The sequence below is a fragment of the Cervus canadensis genome, chromosome 22 (genome assembly GCF_019320065.1).
Source record: "Cervus canadensis isolate Bull #8, Minnesota chromosome 22, ASM1932006v1, whole genome shotgun sequence".
NCBI classification, from domain to species: Eukaryota; Metazoa; Chordata; class Mammalia; order Artiodactyla; family Cervidae; genus Cervus; species Cervus canadensis.
Genome location: NC_057407.1, coordinates 14,146,213 through 14,173,252, shown reverse-complemented (window position 1 = coordinate 14,173,252; position 27,040 = coordinate 14,146,213). Strand labels below are relative to the sequence as shown.

General features: G+C 41.8%; 1 protein-coding gene across 4 annotated transcripts in view; it reads right to left on the bottom strand.

Annotated features, from left to right (window-relative positions):
* The window catches only part of CACNA2D3 (calcium voltage-gated channel auxiliary subunit alpha2delta 3), an 853,893-nt gene that overhangs the window by 380,676 nt on the left and 446,177 nt on the right, over positions 1–27,040 (bottom strand). For all 4 annotated transcript variants that reach the window (XR_006264409.1, XM_043442153.1, XM_043442156.1 and 1 more), the window contains exons 9-10: positions 26,198–26,272; positions 229–318 (exon numbers count right to left, since the gene is read on the bottom strand). Coding sequence is in view for 3 of the 4 variants with exons in the window: in XM_043442153.1 (XP_043298088.1) it covers positions 229–318; positions 26,198–26,272 (165 nt within the window). In the remaining variant the exon portion in view is untranslated. The remainder of the gene's footprint in view (positions 1–228; positions 319–26,197; positions 26,273–27,040) is intronic.

The following is a 27,040-nucleotide window of genomic DNA, read 5'->3' as shown; positions in this document are numbered from 1 at the left end:
TATTATTGAGACACTGACGGCCTCAGAGTCAATGACAGTGGCAGGTGAGTCCCCTGACCAGACTGTACCATCGACTCTGCCCAGCAGGGGGCTGGGATGGCCTCCCAAGTTGGACCTGGCTCCCCAACCTTACCCTCTTATCTTATGCCTGGCTAACAATAATGCTGGCCCATGAAAATCCCATCTATTCTCTTAGAGGAGAGAAAGGGAAATCAAAGAGGAGCTTACATCACTGAGAATGTTGAAGGCTTCATTCAGAGCTATATCCAGCATTCCGATTCCTTTGGCAAAAAGTTTGTCCAGATGCTCCCTGAAGTGCTGAAACAACAAAGCAAAAAAATCCATTAGCATCTGTCCTGTTATACGAAATACCAACCCTGAATGAACAAGCACATGCCAAGGCAAAACCCATGATTCTCAGGCCTCAATGGGCATAATTTAGTTTTTGCCTTCCAAATTCAAAACATAAGAACTTAATATAAAATTTACCTTCCATATGTATTTTTTTTTAGCTTTGATTACAATTTAGGGGAAAGTAAGTTAAGATTTTGGTGAAAAGTTTATAATTTGCTGAAAATTTCTGCCTCCCTCTCCAGTTTCATCTCCTGTGACTCTCCACTCTTCCAGGGAGTGCTATGAGCTCCACCTTCCCCTCCCTTCCCCTATTTTCCCACTCAATCATTTTTTAAGACTCCATACATACTCCCCCTCCACTGGGAGCACACTCTCCATCCATCTTCTGTCTTCCTCTTATCTACTTTTGTCTTATCTACTTCTGTCTTATCTACTCAGGGAGTGTCCGTTTAGACACTCACCCCTTCTTGCCCTAGAAAGCCTTCCCAGAACACCCACCCCTGAGTGTGTGGGGTGCTTCCTTGCAAGCCCAGGCTGCCATACCAGGCTCAGATCCACCATGCACTTAGCACTCCAGGTGTATAGTCACCTGATTAGATTCTGTCCCCACTCAAGACTGTGATGTTTCTAAGACAGGGCACATCTGATGGTCTTTTGTTTTCCACATTTACCACATTTCTGATACATATAAGTGACGCTCAAAAGCCACCTCCAAAGAGTCAAAAGTGAAAGTGAAAGTCGCTCAGTTGTGTCCGACTCCTTGCGACCCCATGGAATTCTCCAGGCCAGAATACTGGAGTGGGTAGCTGTTCTTTTCTCCAGGGGATCTTCCCAACCCAAGGATCAAACCCAGGTCTCCCGCATTGTAGGCAGATTCTTTACCAGCTGAGCCACAAGGGAAGCCCCCAAAGAGCCAAAGAGTGAGGCTAAAGACTGGGTCACAACATGAGACCCATGCCTATGGGAGGTAGATCCAGGCAACAAATACAGAGGGCTTCGAGGAACAGGCAGATGGGAAGGAGGCTCTTCAGGAGCAGCCCCAGGCCTTTCCACTATGTCAGTTCCACAGAAGCCCAGCATCAGCTGGAAAATAAAGGGAACAAAGAAACTGACTGTGAAACCAAACATCTCCTCTTTCCAAAAAGAGACAGGAGCAGGTCCAGGCCTCTGCCCAGGTACACGGGAATGTACATGATGGTCAACGGCCCAAAGCCCATGTTGAAAGCAGCACAGCACTTGGCAACATTTTCCAACTGACCCAACCCAAAACCACTTGTTTTCTACTGAAATGAATTATTCTGTTCTCAAAGGCATCCAACCCTTGTCTGCTGGGGAAATAGCTGGAGAAGTCACTAAAGACACTAGGAGGAAGAGGGACAAGAGGGGTGGGTTAGGGAAAAGGCATGCTAGTGACTTCCTGGCCTAGGAGTGGTTTCATTTCTCCTACTGTGCCTGCGACCCAACAGTACTCCAAGTATGCCATCAGAAATCACATGGTGACGCCCACCCATAATGTGTCTGCCTTGGGACTCTGAAAGATCAAAGCCATCATAGACACTGATCCTAGGATATGACTTATAGTTCTAAGATGCTGTTCTGCCTGGAGCTCTGGTCATCAGGATGGGCTGCAGATTTGCTGGCAAACTGGACTGGAAAGCTTGAGTGGGATCCTTAGGGCAATCAGCTTTAATGACATCCAAGCTGAACATGAATCAAGGCTGGATGTGAAGCTGGTAAATCACCCTGGAGATACGCATAACACCACAAGACCTTTTCCCTGGGCCACCCCTCCCTCATAGCAACCACACTGTGACGCTCACCAGAGCATCCTTGGTTCTGGAAGCCTGCTCGATGTTAGGTTCTGAACAAAAACCAGTCAACTGTGTCCACATAACAACCCTGTGAAGGTCCATCATTCCCCTCTGCAGAGAGTAAGACTGAGGTCCAGTATTGCACCTAAATTCACATACCTCCAAGCTGCCTGGCCCAGGTTCTATCCAGGTCAGTTTCAGCTGCTCTAATTCTCTCCTTTCTACTACACACTCACTGCTGTTTATTTTGTGTGTGTGTGTGGTGGGAGAGGGGGTAACCTGAACGCCAGGCACTGGCTATGAACTTGACTGAGACCTGGCCAGTGTGTCTCCAGTAGGCCTGCTCTTAGTCTCTGCACTCAACTGAATCTACAATTGATTATCAAGTGGCATGCGGAGGGTCAGGGAACTAGGCAAACGACACAGCCAGGAACCAAGTTCCCTGCTTCTCTATTCTTGCTGCCCTTGACTGGCAGCAGGACGCCAAACTCATGGCATCGCCTCTATGAGCACTCAGTGGATAAACCCAGAAATTTGACTGAATCTAGGAAGCTTATGGGTCCCACTGTGGGTAGGTAAGTAGTCAGAGCAAATCAGTCGGCCTTCTCCGAGAAACTCCACCCTTGGAAACCTGACTTGTGAGTGAGTGGTGGCCACCAAGAAGACTTAGGTTTGGGAAGTGTCACCCAAGGTGGGCCCAACACATCTTATAGGACACAAAGCAGGATGGCAGGCCAATCACACAAACTGTGGAAAGTGTGTTCTTTAACCAGGCCCAGGTTCACATCACACTGGCTGGACTCTGCCTCGACACGTTAGTTCTATTCATCTGATGTCATTTCTGTCAACTGCATTTAGTTGTGCTCAGTCACACAAGTTTACACAGGACTTTTTTTTTATAACATAGCAATTTTTCTTTGAATCCTTGTGTAGCTGCATGTCATGTGCAGAATGATGTTTCAGGCAATGGCTGCTTTTATTGTTGGACACTTAAGAGCAAAATGCAATAACATGTCATGGAATTCCCCTCAATTTGCTATTATAACAAGGTCAATTGTGATTTTGTTTCTTCCTGATAGAAACTGAGCTCCTACATGAAATAGAAAAAAATATTTCTTCATGTTAAAGGTTTCTAAATGATGTCACAGATGAAGGATTCTTTGTTTTTTCCTCCTGGTCCTCTCTCTCACATTCAAACCCCCTTTCCTCCTACTCCACAACCTAAACAACTCAACTTCATCATCCTAAGTCAACCAGGCTCTGCATTTAACCCTCAGTCCAACCCTCCTCCAAAGTGGGGACAGGGGGTCCTGCCTTCCAGGGAACTATCTCCTGTGATGTGATCTCTACTAAGAGCTGCTCTGCCCTTTACAGTAGTCATGAGCTACATGTAGCTGTTAATATTAAATTTAATTAAAATTACCTAAAATTAAAAACTCAGTTCCTTGATCACACAAGCCACATTTCGAGTTCTTGACAGCCCCATGTGGCTAGTGGTCATTGGACTGGACTGTGAAGATTAAATAATATCTCCATCATTGCCTAAAGTTGTGTTGGATAATACTAACCTGGAGACACAAGAGCTAGACTAGTCCTTCCTCCTTACTAATCCATCGCCTGATGGTGAGTCAGAGGAAACTCTAAGGCCAGTGGATATGTATGATTTCTCCTATGCAGAATTCTTTTCCCTTCTGCTGATTTCCCCTCTTCCCCAACACCCCATAATTTATATGAATTGAATAGTGCTAACATCTCTCTCCTTCCCCAATCAAGGGTTGGCCCCCCTGATCAGCCCCGTTCAATGTGTGAATTCTATCCCATCAGCCATAGTTGGGCTTCTCCTGAAACATGATAAAGAAGATTCTCTCTCCATTGAGATTACTAAGAAGTCAGGGAGGCAGCTGGTGCTGCCAGCAGCCATGAAGCCACTGCACAGGAAGAGCTCATCGGAACAAAGGTGACAGCCAAGGAGAACAGAGCCCACAGTGCAAGGGGGCAAGACAGAGTCACGGCAGCGTGACATGAGCCCCTAAATCCAGCCATGCTTACTTTTCTCGGGTAAGTGAGCCAACAAATTTGATTCTTTGCCTGACTAGATGTAGCTGTATTGGGGCCACTCAATTCAAAGGACCTTGCTGACCATGCCCATCACATAACCCTGACTGAGGCAATATATCCCCAAAGACCTCCCTGCGTTACAATGACCTTTCTCACCTCACCTATGCCCCCTCTTTCCTCTTCTTAATCACTGTCATTTCATTGCCTGATTTACACATTGTCTGAGTGCCCATGCGGACAGAGCCAGGCACTTCATACACAGCACACTCCTAGTGCACACGGATGGAACAGCCATGGCCTTCCCTCCCCATGGCCTTCCCTCCCCATGGCCTGGACTAATTTCTTGAAGATGAACTCTAGTTGTGTGCATTCCAAGGGTAGTGTCCGAAAGGGAACAAAGGGACCTGGCTGAATGTCCTGCAGCCTCCCAAACAGATTTTTTTAAATCTATTTTCAGGTATGGCTGCTTACTATAAGATCAAAAATGTTTATATTTAATGCAATCATATTATATGAATACTTGTATGTTAGCAACCAGTAGATAGACCCTATGGACTCTGCAAGAATAAAACTGAATTAGGATCCAGGAGACTGAGCCCTAGTTTTGGTTAGACTGCTTACAAGCTATGATATCCCAAGACAAGTAGCTTTGGTTCTCAGGCCTCAGTTTTGCTACCTATGAAATGGGGGTGAGAAAATTTCTGTGTATTTGGTAAAAAATGAGAGCATCCGTGCCTTAGAGCAGTAGGCAGGAGCCAGGTGGCTTGAAGTCCAGTTTCCACTCTGCCACTCACCCTCCCTCTATAAGCCTTAGTAAGATACTTCCTTCATCAATGCCTTCTTTTCTGACTTAATTCAAAAGGCATCAAGCTGACTTCTCACTATTATTACAGGAAAAAAGAAGACATCTGAAAGAACCATGATGACAGAAACATGTGAAATTTAATTTCATACTTGCTAAAAGAAATACTTGAAAAAAAAAATCCTACAAAACTTTATGCCTCAAACACCTATGCCAACTTCCTGGTTTGCAACTTTACAGTCTAACCCACCTTGAAAAATGACTCATTTCACCTTAAAGGGCTAGGTTTTATTAAGTGGAGAGACATGCGGTTGATTTTACTGACACTGAGGACTGAGTGTCTTCTAGAGCAAGCTACTGAAGGACAGTATTTGGCTCAAAATTAGCTGAGCCAGGAAACCGGTCCTCAACAACTGTGCCAGGAGGTGGCCAGTTTCCATTATTTTTCTAAATTAAAATAAACAATTTATTGGGAATGGTGACAGTTCCATTTTATTATTAAACTTCAATAAAGGAGGAGGAGGGTGGCTTTTTATCTTTGCTTCAGGCGCTCATGCAGCATATGCTGCTGTCCGGGAGAAGGCCTCCCTTCCAAAGCAATTAGCGCAGCTTAACGCCTGGGGAGATGAACCAGCACGAGTGCCGCGGCTGCCTACGCCCGGATGCCAGCAGGCACAGCGAGGCCGCTTATCTCTGCGAAACAGTCACAACATCCAGGCCAAAGGAAGGTCCTGTCGACACAACCCTCTCTCTCCACCAGCATTTGATTTAGTTGAATCAATCCTGATAACTCTGGGATAATAGTGATCATGTTTTTTCCTATGTAATTATAATGCATGTCTGAGTCCTCCCAATTAAGAGCAAGGGATTAATATAAAAAGTGGACATCAGGAGACAAAACAATCCCACATCCACGGAGTTGATGAGAGTCGGTGGTTCTGACTGGGGTTACTTGGGGGAAAGGCTAACATCAGTGATGCCCATCCAGGTCACTAGAGTTCAGCAGACCTGTATTTTGTGCCCATTACACCTGGACAAGGGATGCTGCAGTCACACGAAGGCTTTCAGAAACTGCCTCACCCAATTCCTCCAAAGGCAGCCAACGCTGGCTGGATGGTAACTGTATACTGGGCACTGGGTACTTTTCATCCATAACTGCACTCCATCTTCCTAAACACCCCTAAAAGGTACTATTAGGTTCCTATTTAACACACAGGCAAATGGAGTCTTCGAATGGTGAAATATTTGTCCAGGATGGCAGAGCAAAGTATGAGGAAGGTGGGTTTCAAAGTGCAGAGCCCCATATTTAAATTCATATTCAGTCAGCCCTTCCCAATGCACAGGGTGCAGCTCTTGACATCCCTGATGATGCAGCATACACAGCCCTGGGGATCTCACACAGGCCTGGCTTCAGGGGCACGAGACAGATGCAGCCACACAGGGCCCCATGTTCAAAGGGCCTGTGCTTGGTTTAACACTGTGCTGTTACTGCCTTGAAATTCTTAATAAACTTACTGTGGAATCTATTTTTTTTTAAATGAGATCCAGTGTAACAGATTATGCATGTGAGCAAAGAAGATATGGGAAGTGTGCAGGCCCCTGTTCCTTGCTGCCTGGGTCACACCTAGCATCTGGCAGTGCCCATGGAGTACAAAATTCTGATGGACAGCCACAGAGCAGGTGTTCCTCAGACGTGCCTGGCTATGTTAGGCTGTTTTGTACTGTGGTCATCAGATGACAGACTAAACCTAAGGAGCTAAAGGTAAGAGTGCCTTGTGGAAGCTCTCCAATCTTCAGCTCTATCAGTAACAAGACATGGTACCACTCACCTTCTCCTAAAATAGTGATACTGCTCACATCAACATAAAATCAGCCTGAATAAATAAGCAGTGTCCCAGGGATCATGACTGCCTCATTCTGATGTCAAATGCCTCATGGAAATTTCCAAACATGCCTTCACACATCTCAATGGTCCCATTACTATTGAGCTACAAACCCAAACCACAGAAGGCCATTTGCCAGAGACCCAGATGGCCTCCATACCTGATACTAGGCCACAAGATGATTTCATATAAATATGGCCTCTTCATCATGATATAATTCCTCCTGGCAACAAACCCTCCTTCACCCTCATCTCTGGGATAATTCTCTCATGCTCCAGTGAAGTCTGAGAAATTCCTTGGCTGAATCTTACGCCATCTTTTGGGAATATATCTTGGATCTATGGCATGAGTGCTTAAGCCAAGGCTGGTATACAGAAAGCATCTAATAAACACTGCGACCGTCAGTATCACCTTGCTTTGTCTTGGGAATGCTCTCTCTACTAGGCCTCAAATGAGCCCCATGGACTACCTATTTTCTAGAAACCTTTTTCTATCATTTGTTAGGGGCACATTGTGATTTTTTCCCCTGGGGAAAGCTCCCCTGTGTTTTCTATCTCTTCACTACACATGTTTCCCTTCTACATGCTGGAAAGAGAAGCACTTTGTACACTTCTTATGACACCACTATCTCAAAGTGAATCAGACTGTGATTAGATCTGGTGGGGAAGGCAGACTGTGAGACAGTGTTTCTCAAACGTGAAAACACAATGACCCAAAAAAACTGATATTAAAGAGGTAGGTCCAGATGTTTGCCATTTGGGGGAAAAAGTACAGACCTGATAGAACTCTGTCTGAGTCAGTCCCCGTTTGTCCTTAATGTTGTATATTACAAACTGAAGTGTCTGAAGGTAGCAGATGTTTAACGCTAGTGCCAAATTAGAGACCAGATAGATCTCCTGGATGTGAACAATGAGTACTAATTCATACTAGGAAGTCAGCTGCACTATAACTGCATTTCAATGGCAGAAGCACTTACCGTCCCATGTTAAGATGATGCGGATGAGCCCAGAACTGATGATTCTCTGTGACATGGAAATATCTGAAGTGGAACTGGTGCCTCCATGGAAGCTTTGCACAGCGGGACAAGTCAGGGTTCAGGAGGACTCCCTGCTGATCTTATCAGTTCACCATCCTCCTTGTGAGGCCCCTAAGGGAGCCAGCTTTGAGAACCTTCTAGCGACTGAGGAAAGTCACAGTCCAAATGCTACTTATATAGAAGTGCCTGCTTTGTGTCTCTCCTGACAAGATGCCATGTGTGTAAACAGGCAGATCTCACCCTTCACAACTTTCTGGTATTTCTGAAGGTCCACGTCCATCCTTCATAAACTTTATAAAAACCTTGATTTTGACTCAAGTGAGCTTCTTGGAGGAAGGAGGCTTTCATCAGCCTCACTACATGAGAACAGATACAAGTCACAACTTCAGTTCACTCCAAATACAGTGCCAAGCTCTGGAAACTTCGGCTACAAAGAGATGTATATTTATAGTCAGCATCTCCATGAGAGAAAGGAGATGTCTCATTTCATCTGTCTCACTCATGTTATGGCCCCAACACCCTTATGGTACCTAGCCAACCCAAGGCAAACACTCAAATACTTGCTGACTCAATGGACAAACTAAAATATATAAAAGGCCTTACATTCATGCAACACTTAAATATGATTTGACCCAAGTTCAATTCTATGAATTTATTATAGGGAATTAATCAAGCAAATATGCAAATATTTATACAGATGCTCATCACTGTACTGTTTATAAAAACAGGGGAAAAAAAGGAAACCAAACTGTATTTTCAACAATAAGGAGGTTGAAATGTTTTGTAATCATCTGAAATATTTTAGAAGAATATTTCAGGGACTAGAAGGGTTATCACAACTTGTAATAATTTTAAAGGACATTTAAAGAAGTAACAATCTACTTTTTTTTTTAAGCACAATTACCTGATGTAAGGGCCTTCAGGACAAATACAGCAGTATAGTTGGTTCTTTTTGTTAAGATTACATGCAACTTTTAAAATTTTCTTCCTTTTGCTTATCCATATTCTTTATTATTTGGTATAAAAAGAAATGTTAAAAATGAAAGCATCATTAGACAGACAAAGACTGCTGTAAATGAATCCCTTCTTCCTAACATGTCCATATTTGTAGAATTTCAAATTTGGGGATCTTAGTCACAAAGCCACCTTTCAACTTGCAAAAATACCAGGTTGCTCCACATGACAGACAAGACACACTACCAAGTGGCCACTGGGTGCCTGACTCGGGGCCTGGAGCCCTGGGGACAATGGAAGAAGAGAGAACCCCTGCCTTGAAGGGAACCAGAAAGATCCACACAATGACACCTCAGAGGGGCAGGCCCTTGCAAGAAAAGAAGAGAGTGGAGAGATGAGGCAGAGAAAGCCTGGAGGGCAGGAGGAATTCTTGGAAAATAAAAGAACCGAAAACAGTTGGTTGGGTGAACTAAGCAGTCCTGGAGCCTCGTTTACGATAAGGCCAGCGACGGCACCTATTCCTCTTGGTGGAGCCAACAACCCACACTCTCCGCCAGGGGGGATGGCAGGGCCCGCGCTGTCTCCTAGCCCAGCTCCCTAATTGATTCTGCCTGTGCTACAAATGCAACCGACTCGCCAATTAAGGCAGAGCTGATTGAAGCTTGGCTGCATCTGTGGTTATTTCTTCTTTCCACACGTTTGTTGAGAGTGACACCAAACAGAGAGGGACCACACACAAAAACCTTCAACTTCAGATAATGGAAATGTCTAAACAACAGCCGACACTGCACTGCTTCAACTCCAGTTTGCAATCTCAAATTCTGGGGCTGGTGTTTTTTAAAAGGTCCCAATGGAAGCTCCTTCTGATGTGGTAGTAAAGAAGAGATACCTCCTGTAGAAACAAATTTAACACTGGTTCAAAAAAAAAAAAAGACAAAAACACTAAAACTCAGCTACCTACCTCAAAAATCTCTACAATAATTCAGAACTCTTTTCTCCTTATTATTGTATGAATGATCTTTTGACGTCATCTTATAAAGAGATAAAAAAGAGGAAATATTCATTTTCAGAACTAAATAATTTGACACCAATTCCAGGGACTGGCTTTGCACAAGAATACATGTTTGGAAGAGCCCAGATTTAATGATCTGATGACACCGTCCTGAAATTCTTACATTTTGGACAAGTGGCCCCTCATTTTCATCTTGTACTAGGCCCTGCAGGTGATTTAGCCAATCCCGATGGCAGCTGTGGCTTGGGGCAGACACATGGACAGGAACTTGGCACCGTACTGGAAGACTGTCTGAGCTCACAGACTTTTGTCTCTACATAAATGTCTACTCATGTTCATCAATGCCTGGTTTTATTTCCTAGTGTCCTAAAAGGATAAAACAAGAATACAGCATTTTATCTTTAACTTAGGACTATACATGGAGTCCTTCACAACTATTAGTTTGATATGCTAGGTATTAAAATCATCTAGTATCAAATATCAGGAAAAATTAAGAGATTGAGAAGGCATCTCATAACCATGAAAATATTTAATATTTTCACTCTAAAAATAACTCAAATATTTAAGTCAGGCTCCCAAGGTTTAGAATGGAAACAGTAATGAGAGATCAGAAGATCCATGCTTAATAAGAAGCTTCCACATTCAAATGAATCCAAGGAGAACAGCTAACTTCTGTGGGGTGACTCAAGCAAAAGTTTTGGGGTTGTACTAGACCCCAGTGATGTCTAAATAATATGTTCATGAACAGACTGCAACAGAAGTACCAGAAACTTGTTAAAAACATCCTGTGACTCCAGGCCAACAAATTCTAATCCAGTAGATCTCAAGTGGGCTCAGGAATCTACACATTGTTTAATATTGTTCTTGGGATTCTTATGCCTAGCTGCCAAGTTTTAATCATTCACCACCCCGAGGACAAGAATGGGAATTTCAAAATTATTTAAGTCGAAATGCTTTTAGCCAAACGTGACCAGTCTCATCCAACATGATGTGTCCATGATAAAAATCTGAGTGATTGGTTTTGGTCAGCTACTCTGGATCACACAAATCCAAGTGCAAGACCTCAGGCACACGATCTGGGCATCATCAAAAAATAATAGATAGATAAACATTTGATTATCAAGGAAAATGAGTCCCAAGTGAAGAAACCTCTGGGCAAGGAGGTCCAGAGCAGCATCCAGGGAGCAGAATGACAGGGAGGGCCCCAGACTTTATGTCAGAGCTGCTCTCAGTGAACTGCCCCTTCTAAGACCTGCAGCTTCCACACATGGCTCATTAGATGTACATACAGTGAAGCCAGGGTATGGAAGGCTCATGCAGCTGGCAAGGAAGGAAAGCCAAAAACAAGTACAGCAGGAGGCTCCATTTATGAGTTAGCTCCCTCGGTGCCTCACAGCACATCCCATTATGTTGGGTACTCAGTAGTCTGTAGTCCCTAAAATCAAACCAGTCCTTGAGAAAAAGCCAGGCATGCAGCTTTCTGACTTCCCTAGTGGAATTATCATGAGATAGCAGTTTCAACCAAGGCACACTGATTTGTGCTAGATACTCCCCTCCAAGACCCAGCGAGCTGCTAAATGAGGTCAATCTAGCTCAATCCAGTAAGAGTTTACAGCAAATACTCTAGAAATCTGCTAGACTTAAAGCAAATCTTTTTAAGTATTACAGATGGAAGAACATCTTCTCTCTCTAAAGATAAGAGGCAGCTACAGAAGCAAAAACACCTTCCGCTTTGTGCACTGAATGCCTTTAATGGAGAGGAGTGCTCTTGAATTAGCAACAGGGCACACACAATGTGTGAAGCCAGCTCAGGGGGCTCAGGCTTGAGGGAGTAAGGCTGCAGAAGCTTCCTACTGTTAGCTGTTGAGTCCTCTAACCAAGTGTGCCATTGTACCTCCGACCCCCGACCCCCACCCCACCCCCAGCCCTAACACCCGGGGAAGGGACAGGCTGCATCAGACAATGCTTCAGACAATGCTGAAGTCAGATAACAGCTCCTTCCTGAGAAATGCCTTCAGTGCCAATCCAATTCCAAAGTGTTGCAGGCAACTAACTGGCTGCAAACTCGAGGGTTGCACACAGCCTGTGCCAGCTGGCTTTCACCACCAGGGCCTTGGCAGGCAGAGTGGAGGCTCTGGGCCTGGCATCTGGATGGTCCTCCCAGGCTCAGTGGTGGCAGCTGAGGCAGAGACCCTGGCAGCTCCCCACTGTCCACGGGCTCTGCCCGTGTGGCCAGAGTACTAGTTAATGCTTGGATGGCCTGACATCCATACACAGACTAAAGGAACATCACAAAGTGAAGTCACACAGCTTTAAGACTTTCAGGGGTTTCTCATAAGTCATTTTAACTAAATCTGGCGAAAGTAAGAGGTTTAATCCCTCAGAAATAATCTAAGTTAGAGAGCAGACTGAAGAGCCATGTTTTCACACTGCTGGGGTAATCTGCATATGAAAGTCCATTGTTCTGACTGCCAGATTGTTTTTGTTTTTTTCTTATTAATTAGTTACTTTATTTGCATCTAGGTTCCTGTACAGTTAATTTATACAATTAACAGTGATTAAATGAATCAGCCGCATAACCTATTGGGAGCAGACAGGCTAATGGGGGTACACCTAATGTTGCAGCCCAACTAACAGGCACTGTCCATAATAAATAAGTGAAATGCTGAACTATCAGACTATTTTTTGCCTACAAAAATAGCAATTTAATACTGTTGCTCATAATAGCTTTTTATTCTGATCAAGTTGCTCTGAATTCATTTTGTCCAAAATAAAATATGAGATGGCAGGGTGAGACTTCCTGTCCCAGAATCAGTGATGATCCAGTGAAAGGAGAGAGAAGACGAGGCTTTGGAAATTAAGGAGTCACAACCGATGTGTTGATGTGTGAGGGAGGCCTGACTGGGTTCCCATCACCCTGATATTCACAATGTTCTAGCAGGTTACAGCAGAATAGCTAAGGTGGCTGCGCTTGCCACTCAAAAAGGCAGGATTTTACAATGTGCTATAGGACCTCATGCCATTTGTACTTTCTTTTCTATTTTCACATCAGCGACACTTGCCATAAAAATAACTTAGGTTGCTCTGTTTACGATGATGGCCCAGCCCATATGTGTGCCTCCAAGTGCTGACCTGTTTCTATGCCACTTTACAAGGTACAGTTCCCATGATTCTTGACTAAATATTTGTGAAATCATGGACAGCACATTCTAGCTTAACCGTTTGAGTGTTCCCATTAAAAATGTCAAAAGGTGGATAAGCGTGGTGGTATGTATGAACATGAGAATTTCATGCAGAAGGGCTGGTCGCTCTGGGAGAGATGCTCTGGGAAGTGGCTTGTTCTGAGAACCGCAGTTTATTCTTTATATACTCTATCTTTCTATACACTAAAATTTGGGGCAGGAAAACTTAAGAAATCATTAATAATCATTACTACTTAAGCAAATAATCAATTACTCAAATTTGTTAAGATGCTGGCCCTGCAAAACACCCTAACGCCGTTCTCCCATTAAACCTTCCCAGAATCCTATGTGATAGTACAAGAAGGAAGGGGACAGAGGATGCTCACCTGTGTGACAGAGGTGAAGTCACACACACTGCCTGACAGCTGCTCACTGTGGTCAGACTCATAGCCACATTCATTTGGTTCTTAACAATTAGGCATTTTTACCTCTAATACTACTTCTCTCTCCAAAACAGAGACTATTGATCTGAACTTCAATTCACCCCAACAACTCAACACTGTCATGCTAAACAGTAACTCTGGTGGATATAAGTATACTGCTCTAACTTTTATCAAAATCCTAGACACTCCAAGCTGTTGCTTATACACTCTCAGCTGTTTTCATCTAAACCAGCCTTGGCCTTTTTTCCTTACAAAATCAGGCTATCATCTTCCATTTTCCAGCTGCCAGTTTGCCTACCTCTAGCTTTTTCTTTTACTCTCAAGACCTAAGACTTCATTTTAAACTATAGCAGGATGAGAAAATGAATACTCCTTTCTCCATTCATTCACCTGTTTAGTCAGTAATATCTGAGCACTTGGCCAAGGGCTCCGTATAAGAGACTCAGCAGTGATGAAACACAGAGTATGTGTCCACAGAGTGGTCTTTCAGGTAGTGAATGACAGACAAATGAACAAGTAAATAAAAAGAAAGGAACATCTGTCACAAGGGCTCACATGAGTCAGAGTAAGGTCACAGGGAGGAGGGGTCAGAGAAGGTGACCTCTGGACTAAGATCTAACCAAAAATGAATGCTTCTACTTCTTCTAGGAGGAGGAGTTGGTGCTGAGATCCTACTGAGGTGGTAATGGGCCTGGTGTAGAGTGTGATGACAAAGAAATCTACCCCATCCCCTGAGTGGATGAAGAAAGAGCACATGGTGGTCAGCAGGCATTGCACTCACTATAAAGGAGGTTAGCTTTCATTTTAGGTGGAATAGGAAGTCTTGTAAGGGCTTTGATCAGGAGACTGACTTGATCTGATAAATCAAGTGCTTCCTCCATTCAGTGCCCTTTATGGATGGCCTGGCCCTATGCTGGATGCAATAGAAACAGTGGCAAATACAACATCATCAAGAAGACTCTGGCCACTGGGGAGGGAAGAGAGAAGCCAGATCACCACATGGCCTCATGGGGAAGCCACAAAGGGCACTGTTATTTTATCTGAGGTCAGAGGGTGAAAAAGTTAACTGGGCACAGGAGATGCAGGAGAATAGGAAGGGGAAAAAATCTGTATGTTCCAGACACGGAAAACAGAATATATGTAAGGTTTTAGAGGGTTCACACTGACTTCTAGGCTATAGAGGTTTTAATATGACTAGAACTGAAAAGAAAGAGGGAAGGAAGGAGGGAGGGAGAGAAAGAGATGATGGAGAACAGGAGTGGGGGGAAATGTCATAATAGCAAGAGAAGAAAATGGATAGATAAATGAGAGGCATAGGATGGAAGACAATAAGGAGGGAACCAATAGTTCAATATTTCAAGATAAGTTCTAGAGATCTGTTATTCAACATCATGCTTGTAGTTCACCTAACCATAGACTAGACCACTGTCAGTCTTTTGTGGTAAAATACATAAACCCACCTTATTCTTGTTTAGAGCTGCACTGTGTTAAGTTATACTAGATCTAAAAATGTTTGCTTCCATTTAAATTATTCTGAAATTTTCTCTGGATTTTTAATGTAATGTGACATTTTTAAAGCAATGCAATTCTTACTACCTTTTATTAACTCTGAATTGAATAAAACTGGCTTAGTGTGTGTTTACTCTGCAATTTTCTCTCCCTTGGTGTTTGGGCAGCAGAGTTACTTTGCACTTACAGTTAGTTCATAACATACACCTCACTCCCATAACATTGGTAAATTTGTACAGTGGACACGTACTTGCCCACTGGATGCCCAAAAAGCCATGAGAAGTGGGAAGTTTCAGAATCCAGGATATCTCTTTAGACAAAGTTCAGGCTGGCAGAAACAACACTAGGGAAAATTCAACAACTCTGATGTGTATTTTTGTTAATTCACAGAAGTTCAGTGTCTCCTGATCTCGTGGGAAAAGATCAAAACTTCGGAGAAAGATGAGAGTGACATGGGTTTCTAAGATCAGCTGATTTAGAAATAAATAGAAATGCATCTTAAACAGAGCCATGAAATTCAGTGGATTTCAGAACATCTTCATTATAAAACCAGAGAAAAACCGTATCACTAATCTTCCTTCCCATCCTGGAGAAAGACCACAGGAGGTTCATTTTAAGGTCTGATGAATGGTTCAGAAGGTCTGAAGTAGATCAGGACAAGAATTTACTCATTTGAATGCTATATTTAAACTCCAGGCTCACCCAATTTGTCATGGTTTCTCTTTCCTTAAAGAAAAAATATTTCAGTTCTTTGGTACATAAAGCAGCAAAAGAAAATTCTCTCTAGACAGTAAACAATGCCTTTAAAAGACAAAAGCTTAATAGAATCTCAAGATCACTTGTTCAGGAATGATGTGTCATGGGCCATGTCAAGTAAAATCACAGGAAATCTGTGAAACAGGACTACTCAGTCTGTCCAAGGCCAGTGTTTTTTGCTCTAACATTCTTTTATTTCAAGACATCAAGATGCTCTCATTCCTCTTTTAAATTTCTAAAGTGAATTTTATCAAATACTGCTTTAATTAAAATTACCCAGTTTTTATTTTTTTAGGAGGTCATCTAAATATTTGGAAACCAGAGTTAGCTGTCATTGAACTAAAGGTACATGACATAATAACCCCAGATGTCACCTTGTAGAAGCCCTTTCATTAACTGCAAGTAGCATTTCGGTGGCCATCAGGGAAATAGTCATAAGATGAAAAGGTAAGAAAGAATCTGTTATTTCACTGTCACAAGAACTCAGGAGGTCAATGGAGTTTCTGAGTGAAGAATGAAATATTCCAAAGGATTTGACACATTTTAGTCAGAATTATTGAACTAACAGGATGGAAGGCTAGCATCAATGTGTATGCACAATGCCAGTTATACACAGTTTATACAGGCCATAATCCCCATCCCTATTTCAAAAAGAAAAAGAGAAAATGGCATCAAAATTGCCATTCAGGGGATTCGACTGAACTAGACAAGAGTAGTAAGGAATGTCAACCTTGGAATCAGATAATTTCATTCACAATCAAGTTCAGAATGTTTTGATTATATTCAAATGTAATGCATTTCATGCTTTTGTTTTCAACATTTGTGGATCTTCTATTGAAATGAAAGAAAACTTATTCAGTGAGAACCCTCTCCCAGGTAGCTTATCTATTCATTCATTCATTCATTTATCCGTTAATTCATTCATTAATACTTCTACTGAGCATCAGCCTCATAGGCACTGACCTAGTTGCCCAGTCTTTTCATTCTGGAAAACCAAGTAGATCTGTCAGGCACAGGCCTGCCTCCTTCCCACAGCTGTAGACACCCAGACTAGGCTGCTGGTTGGGCTGTTCCACCCACTGGAGATGCAATTATGGATCCAGAATGGGCACCTGACCTTGCAGAATCAAAGTCCGCAGAAGACACACGGGGGAGGCACTGGGGACAGTGGGGATGACTCTTCCTTCCTTCGTTTTCAAGACTGTTTATTATTATAGGGCCTTTCTGTGCAAACTTTAGAATCTCCTTGTCTATATCTACAAAAACCTTGCTGGAACTGCACTAAATCACAAAACATTTGGGCTTCCCTTGTGGCTCAGCTGGTAAAGAATCTTCCTGCAATGCGGGAGACCTTGGTTTGATCCCTGGGTTGGGAAGATCCCCTGGAGAAGGGAAAGGCTACGCACTCCAGTATTCTGGCCTGGAAAATTCTGTGGCCTGTACAGTTCATGGGGTCGCAAAGAGTCAGACAAAACCGAGTGACTTTCACAAAACAATTACTGACCAAGTTCGCCATCTTAAGTGGGTCCAGTTTGTAGCGTCACAAAACAATCAGATCACTAACATCAAAGATCACTGATCACAAATCACCATAACTGTTGTAAAGACAGGGACAACAGACTTTCTTGATGTAGGGATGCTAAAGCTGCAATATTATTACAAAGTGTAACAAATTGAAGCAAAATAAAATGAAGTATGCCTGTAACTGATTTCTGTTGTTGTTTAGTCACTCAGTTGTGTCCGACTCTTTTGCGACCCCATGGATTGTAGCCCGCTGGGTTCCTCTGTCCATGGGACTTTCCAAGTAAGAATATTGGAGTGGGTTGCCATTTCCTTCTCAGGGGATTGTCCCATCCCAGAGATCAAACCTGGGTCTCTTGGCAGAATATTTCTGCTCTTTATTATCTCTTTCCTTCTGTTTGCTTTGGGTTTATTTTGCTCTCCTATTTCTAGTTTCTTTTGGTAAAAGTTAAATTATTAGTGTGAGGCATTCCTCTTTAATGTAAGAATTCAGTGCTATAAATTTCCCTCTGGATGCTGTTATAGCTTTGGCCCACCCATTTTGATACATTGTCTTTTCATTTTCATTCAGCTTTATATTTTTAAAATTGCCTCCAAGATGTTCTGTGACCCATGAATTATTCAGCAGTATATTGTTTAATTTAGAAATGTTTATAGAGATTTTCCTGATGTCTTTATGCTAATAATTTCTAATTTGATTCCGTTATAATCATAAAAATACTCTGCATCATTTTAACTCTTTTACAATTGCTGAGGTTTGTATTATGACCCAAGGTCTATCATTTCTTTTACTTTTTTTGACTGTGTGACATGTGGGATCCTAGTTCCCCAACCAGAGATCGAACCCAGGCCCCCGGCAATGGAAGCACAGTCTTTTACCTTTTGGGTTTTGGTCATGCCCCATTGCATGTAAGATCTTAGTTCCCTGACAGGGGTTGAACCCGCACCCCCTGCATTGGAAGCATGGAGTCTTAACCCCTGAATTGCCAAGAAAGTCCCAGAAGCCCAGAGTCTTAACTGCTGGCAGTGCGTTCTAAGTCACTTCAGTTGTGTTCGACTCTTTGTTACCCTATAGACTGTAGTCCGCCAAGGTCCTCTGTCCACAGGATTCTCCAGGCAAGAATAGTGGAGTAGGTTGCCATTTCCTTCTACAAGGGACAAAATGGACAAAGGGAATTCCCAGGATCTCTTTTATCCTCACTAATGTTCAATGCGTACTTGAAAGAATATACATTGGACTATTGTTGGGTAAAGTATGCAATGAATGGTAGCTAGATTTTAGTGATTGATGGTGTTGCTCAGTTCCTCCATATCCCTGCTGATTTTCAGTTTAATGGTCTAGCAATTCACAAATGTGAAGTGTATAAGTTCTCAATTATAATTGCAAGTTTTTCTATTTCTACTCTCAACTCTTAATTTTTGCTTCATGTGTTTTGAAACTCCATAGTTTGGTCCAAACATACTTAAAATTGTTGTTTCTTCCTGGTGGATTGACACTCATTAGATACTGCCCCTCTTTGTCTCCAGTATTTTTCTTTGCTCTGAAGATGACTTTACTTGATATTAATACAGCCACTTCTATTTCTTTTAAAGCTTGCCTAGTGCATCTTTTCCCATCATTTTACTTTTAACATACATTTGTCACTGTATTAGAAGCAAATTTCTTGTAGTAAGCATATGATTGGCTCATTTTTTTTTTTAGATCTTACTTGGCCAATCTCTATCTTTTAATTGGCATGCCTAGACCATTCATGTTTAAAATAATTAGTGATATGTTAGAGATTAAGTCTTCTTTTTTATCTTTTGTACCTGCTCATTTCTTCTGAATTTCTCATCTCTAATTCTCTTTTCTTACATTTTTGTCAGCTACTTTTTTTTTAAGAAAAATAACTATTAGCATTTTGAGATGTAAATATAAGCCTTTTGATTTTCCTAAAAGAAGCAGCTCGTTTTTGCAATACAAAATACAACATAACAATATTTGTGCAAAGCATATGTTAAGATTATAACACCATCTTCTGAACTTCACCAAAGCATGAGAAATTTGACAGGCCAATATTCACATCAGGTTTCTTTCCCCCTGAAAATGCTATTTATTTATTTATTTTTAATTACTTTTTAAGTATTCTTCATTTTATTGTTTTCACAATGTTTGCTCTAGGTACTATAATATAAATATGCAATTTATCACATTCTATTGATATCAGCATTTACTACTTCCAGTGAAATGTAGAAATCTTATTTCTAATTAGGTTCCTTTACCGTCCACACTTTCAAATATAACTTAAGAATTTCCTGAACAGATATTGGGCACCACATCATATGAAGTTATAATTCTTGTTTCAACTATCAAATATGATTTGAGAATCTTGGAAGGTGTGGAGAAAGGGAACCTTGTTACATTGCTCGTGGGAATGTAAACTGGGGCAGCCACTATAAATAACAGTATGGAGATTTCTCAAAAACTAAAAACTGAGTTGCCATACAATCCAGCAATCCTACCCCTGGACATATACCCAGACAAATATAATTTGAAGAGATACACGCACCCCTATGTTCGTAGCGAGACTGTTTACAATAGCCAAGACAGGAAAACAACCTAAACGTCCACTGACAGATGAATGGATGAAGGAGACGTGATACACACATACACAAAACTGAGTATTACTCAACCATTAAAAAGAATGAAATAACGGCATTTACAGCAACATGGATGGACCTGGAGATCATCATACTAAGCAAAGTAAGTCAGAAAGAGAAAGACAAGGGACTTTCCTGATGGTCCAGTGGTTAAGAATCTGCCTGCTGAGGCAGGGGACATAGGTTTTGATCCCTGGTCCAGGAAGATCTCACATGCCACAGGGCAACTACTGAGCCTGTGTGCCTAGAGACTGTGCTCGGCAACAAGGGAACCCACCACAATGGGAAGCTCACACACCACAACAAAGAGTAGCCCCCCCCTCGCTGAAACTAGAGAAAACAACGAAGACCCAGTGCAGCCATAAATAAATAAATAAATTTTAAAAAAGGAAGACAAAGACAAATGCCACACGATATCACTTACATGTGAAATCTATAATACAATACAAATGAACTTATCTACAAAAGAAAAACAGGCTTACAGACATAGAGAACAGATCCGTAGTTATCCAAGAAGCCGGGGATGAGGGAGGGAAGGATTGGGAGTGTGGGATTAGTAGATGTAAACTATTATATATAGGATGGATAAACAGCAAAGTCCTACTGTATAGCACAGGGAACCATAATTCAAAATCCTGTGAGTACACTACAGTGGAAAAGTTTATATACATTTATACATATACATATATATGTGTGTATATATATATATATATATATATTAAAAACTAAGTCACTTTGCTGTACAGCGGAAATTAAAACAACATTGTAAATCAATGATCATTGTTGTTTAGTTGCTAAGTCATGTCTAACTCTTTTGTGACCCCACAGACTGTGGCCCACCAGAATTCTTTGTCCATGGGATTTCCCAGGCAACAATACTGGCCATTTCCTTCAACAGGGGATCTTCCCAACTCAGGGATCGAACCCACATCTCCTGCTTGGTAGGGGGATTCTTCACCACAGAGCCACCTGGGAACGTCAATAAAATTTTTTTAGAAATCTCCTGAGAATTAAGACACTACATTATACTTACTCCTATATTTAACCAATTCAATATTCTTTCTTTTCTGAAGTTTCAAGCTTTTTTTCTGTTATTTCCTTTCTGCTTGGAGAAATTCTCTAATTATTCTCTAATGGCAGGTTTGCTGGTAAGAAAATTCTCATAGTTTTCCTTCATCCGAACATGTCTTTATTCCTCCATTCATGAACAATTTTTTTCACTGAATATAGAATACTGGTGGACAGTGCACTTCTTTCACTATTTGAAAAACGCTATGGCAATTTCCTCCAATCTCCATGATTTCATATGAAAAATCTGCTGTTATTCAAATTGGTAATTTAAATAATATGTCCTTTCTCTCCGGCAGATGTCACTTTTTTTCCCTTATGTAGGATCCCTGGGTGGGGAATATCTCCTGAAGAAAGAAATGGAAATACCCTTCAGTATTCTTGCCTGAAAAATTCCATGGACAGTGGAGCCTGGTGGGCTACAGTCCACGGGGTCACAAAGAGTTAGACACGACTGAGGCAACTTGAGAGGAAAACATCTACTTCTGCTTTGGACTGTGTGTATCACAACAAACTGCGGAAAATTCTGAAAGAGATGGGAATACCAGACCATCTGACCTGCCTCCTGAGAAATCTGTATACAGGTCAGGAAGCAACAGTTAGAACTGAACATGGAACAACAGACTGGTTCCAAATCAGGAAAGGAGTACATCAAGGCTGTATATTGTCACCCTTCTTATTTAACTTATATGCAGAGTACATCATGAGAAATTCTGGGCTGGAAGAAGCACAAGCTAGAATCAAGACTGTTGAGAGAAATATCAATAACCTCAGATATGCAGATGACACCACCCTTATGGCAAAAAGCGAAGAAGAACTAAAGAGCCTCTTAATGAAAGTGAAAGAGGAGACTGAAAAAGTTGGCTTAAAACTCAACATTCAGAAAACTAAGATTATGGCATCCAGTCCCATCACTTCATGGCAAATAGATGGGGAAACAATGGAAACAGTCAGAGACTTTATTGTTTTGGGCTCCAAAATCACTGCAGATGGTGACTGCAGCCATGAAATTAAAATTGCTCCTTGGAAGAAAAGTTATGATCAACCTAGAGAGCATATTAAAAAGCAGAGACATTACTTTGCCAACAAAGGTCCGTCTAGTTAAGACTATGATTTTTCCGGTAGTCATGTATGGATGTGAGAGTTGGACCATAAAGAAAACTGAGCGCCAAAGAATTGATGCTTTTGAACTGTGGTGTTGGAGAAGACTCTTGAGAGTCACTTGGACTGCAAGAAGATCCAACCAGTCCATCCTAAAGGAAATCAGTCCTGAATATTCACTAGAAGGACTGATGCTGAAGCTGAATCTCTAATACTCTGGCCACCTGATGAGAGGAACGGGTATTGTAAGTAGGCAGCAGGCAAAATGGCAACAATTGAGGAAGTTGAGCTATCTCCTTATTTTCTCCCAATACCTGTCTGTGAAATTTATACTGTTATACAATCACTTCCAAGTGTCATGAATCTCTTTAGGCTTGAAGAGCTACTTATCAAAATGTAAATAACTCTTGTGAAGGATCTTAACTATATGTTTGATATACTTTAATTAACAATTAATTAAATACATGGAAATCAGTCCTGAATATTCATTGGAAGGACTGATGTTGAAGCTGAAACTCCAATATGTTCGCCACCTGATGCGAAGAACCAACTCATTGGAAAAGATCCTGATACTGAGAAAGATTGAAGGTGGGAGGAGAAGGAGACAACAGAGGATGAGATGGTTGGATGGCATCATCTATGTGATGGACATGAGTTTGAATAAGCTCCAGGAGTTGGTGATGGACAGGGAAGCCTGGTGTGCTACAGTCTATGGGGTTGCAAAGAGTCAGACACAACTGAGCGGATGAACTGAACTAAACTGAGGTGACTTCACACACACACACACACACACATACACACACATACTATTATATTTAATTATACTGTCTTCCCATGAATTTACTTGGATTCATCCAATTTGTAATTTGCTCAGCCTCTTGAACACGCACTAATTTGGGGAAGTTTTCAGCCAATATGTTTTAAAATATCTATCTAGTCCCACTCTCTCATCTCCTGAGATGTTTATAACATAAATGCTAGCCCTCTGCTGTCTCACGCGTCCCTTAGACTCTTGTCATTTCATTCCAATCTATTTTCTCTCCGTTGCACAGGCTGGATAATTTCTATTGATCTGTCCTGAAGTTTACTGATTCTATCTTCTGTCATCTCCAGTTGAGCTGATCCAGTGAGCTTTTTATTTTGGTGACTGTATTTTTCAGTTCTATAATTTCCATTTGGCTCTTTTTTATCATTTATATTTCTTTGTTGAGATTTTATATTGTTTGCATTTATTTCAAGAAAATTCCTAACTGCTTTTGAAACATTTCAATTTTTTTAAAATTATTTTTTTAATTTAAATTTCAACATCAGATTGTTGTTAATACTGGCTACTGTTTGTGTGATTTTTGTCTGTACCTGTTTTTGGCCCAGGCAGGAAACTTCTGGAGCACTCTATTTGGGATACCTGGGAATCAATAAAAAACCAAGGGAACTTGCCTCCAAGTCTTTAAGTCTAGGCAGCTCACTTTTTTTCTGCCTTGCATGTCTTCCTATACTCACTGGTGGTGTTATACTCACAGTTTTTCTGTTTTAAGGGGAGGGATCTGATTAAAATACAGCTACTCTATACTGGCTGAATCCAAAGCCTGGGTTAATTTTAATAAAAACTACTTCAAATGTCAACATTCAGAAGTTCAAAAGCAATTTTAAATGAAGTTCTTTTCTCACATTCTCTAATAATTTTTCATTCATAAGACTTCATATCTCCAAATATCACACTGCCTGTGTACATCTAGGAATCCACCTGAAGGAAGCATTTTAAGCGTCTTTTCTATTTATTGTTGCAAGCACCATCACTGGACACCTTCTTAAGACTCTGGAAGATATGCCGATGCTACAAAATTGGCAAGGGGGTGAACTCTAGACCCAGGCAATGGCCAACGAAAGAGAAAGTCTCTAGAGAAATTTGGCTGTAAGTTTATTTTTTCCTATCTTACCCTAAAAAATAACCATAAACAAACAGCCCCTGGATACACTTGTTCTTTGAACTACAAGGTACTTGCTTCTCTCCTAAAAGCAAACTCATTATAGTGTGCTTCTCCCTCAGACTGAAGGTTGGATACTAACTCTGGTATAACTTCTCCTTCTCACTTTGTGTTCCAGTTGTAATGAATTTCTCCCCATCCTCTATGCTCACTCCCTCAGAGATGCCCACACTTCTACTCCCTGCATCTAGCATAGCACCAATAGCACTCGCTCCCCAGCTGGGCCAGCGGTTCTTCCTACAGCACACGCACAGAGCGTCACAGAGGGCTACCCTGGCCATTGCCGAAGCCACGCCTACTCTCTAGGGGAGGAGCATTACTTTACTGTAACCACATGGCAGGTACAACCAAACACAGTGAGTGATGGCAGTGTTGAGTCCCAGGAGGTGTGATATTGTTGCAGCCACAGCTACACCTTCAGCCTAAATTGTCACCTGGCCCTGTAGAGGTTTCTGGTGATGGCTGTGCTGGTGGCACTGACATATTTAAAGGTGGCCAAAGGAAAATAGAATTTTATAGAAATGTATCCTGGAAATTTTCCAGGAATGCTCCAATTGTAAAAGAAACTTTTATTCCATTAACATACCTTTATATTGTTTCAGGCAATATATTTATGGAGCAGGCAATGCCCAGAGCATTAAGGATACAGTCAAGAGTAACATACTCCCTATCCTTGTAAAGCTTACCTTTTAATCCAGGAAGTTACCCCAATATTAGGAAGCAGCAGTTAGAACTGGACAAGGAACAACAGACTGGTTGCAAATAGGAAAAGGAGTACATCAAGGCTGTATATTGTCACCCTGCTTGTTTAACTTATATGCAGACTACATCATGAGAAATGCTGGGTTGGATGAAGCACAAGTTGGAATCAAGATTGCCGGGAGAAATATCAATAACCTCAGATATGCAGATGACACCACCCTCATGACAGAAAGTGAAGAAGACTTAAAGAGCCTCTTGATGAAAGTGAAAGAGGAGAGTGAAAAAGTTGGCTTAAAGCTCAACATTCAAAAAACTAAGATCATGACATGCAGTCCCATCATTTCATGGCAAATAGATGTGGAAAAAGTGGAAACAGTGGCTGACTTTATTTTCTTGGGCTCCAAAATTACTGCAGATGGTGATTGCAGCCATGGAATTAAAAGACGCTTACTCCTTGGATGGCAAGTTATGACCAACCTAGACAGCATATTAAAAAGCAGAGACATTACTTTGCCAATAAAGGTCCATCTAGTCAAGGCTATGGCTTTTCCAGTGGTCATGTATGGATGTGAGAGTTGGACTATAAAGAAAGCTGAGCGCCCAAGAATTGATACTTTTGAACTGTAGTGTTGGAGAAGACTCTTGAGAGTCCCTTGGACTGCAAGGAGATCCAGCCAGTCCATCCTAAAGGAGATCAGTCCTGGGTGTTCATTGGAAGGACTGATGTTGAAGCTGAAACTCCAATACTTTTTGCCACCTGACACCTGATGCGAAGAGCTGACTCATTTGAAAAGACCCTGATGCTGGGAAAGATTGAAGGCGGGAGGAGAAGGGGACGACAGAGGATGAGATGGTTGGATGGCATCACCAACTCAATGGACATGAGTTTGGGTAAACTCCGGGAGTTGGTGATGGACAGAGAGGCCTGGCGTGCTGCAGTCCATGGGGTCGCAGGGTTGGACACGACTGAGCGACTGAACTGAACTGAACCCCAATATTTCCCAACAGTTACTTAATCACTTTTACTAAGTGCAAGAAGAGATACAGCAAGTGGGTTCAATTTTCTCTGAAATCTCAAGAGCTGTATGCTTTCAGTGGTGTCAATACAGGTGAAAAGTACAACACAGGGTGTGCTTAGAGCAAAAGAAAAAGAAAATCAATGTGAATGTTTCATAACCAGTGAGCATCTAAACTCAATATATTTCACTGCCATGAGTTTATTTAGGTCTCTTCATAAATGTTCTATACACTTGGGTTCCAAGGCCCTCAGTGAAAGGGCGGTACATTTGATGAGTTTCTAAAAACTAGGACAGAATTATTGTAAGTGATCACTGTGAGGGAGGTGGGTGTGCCAGGCACCTGCCCAGCAGCAGGCCTTACCTCTTTGTTTGTCCTGTCGGCTTGCACCAACGTTCCATTCAGGCAAGGTTCCACGTAGTGAAGCTCCTCATTATACTGCAAAGGGAAGAAACAGTCAAGAGTAAACAATTAAGCGTTTGAACGGTACACAATAATTTAAAGATAACACATACAAACAAAAAAGCAGCATGATCACCTGCTCAATTCATTTCTATTAGGTGACTTTCTCAATTGGTGGCCCTATTTAAAAAAGTGTGTTTAAGTGCAAAGACAAAGTTTATTCATTTCTTGTTTGAACGGGAAACTTATTGAGCACATATTGGTGGATGACAGTGACCAGAGTGTGCACAGTCAACTGATAATGCTTCAGGGATGACTCCAAACACAGGGGTTCCCGGGGTATGGCTGACAGCATGTGGTCCAGCTGAGATCTAAAGAGCGTTCCAAACTTAGGTGGACAGGACTCTAGCTCCTGCCTTTGGTTTCACGGAGCCAAGGAACCCATGTGCACGTCACATATGAGTGAGGACGGAAGGTTGGAAGGCAGAGATCTTGATGTTCCCCTATAGGAGGCTTTGTGGTATTGGTCAAAGCAGTACACATGTGTAGTGACACCACTATCCACACAGGCCAATGCCAGGAATCATTTTTGATTCCAGAATACCCAGACAATACAGCTTTGTTTTTGTCCAAAACTCAAAACAAGGAAGAGAACATTTGAGTGTTCTTATTTTAATTTTTCTCATCAAGCATGGTACTCTGCACTGTAGCTAAACTGGGACATTTCAAAACACAAATCTAATCATGTCCTCTCTTGTCAATGCCATTCAGAGCTCCCCATTGCTCTGCAGAGAAACAATCCTA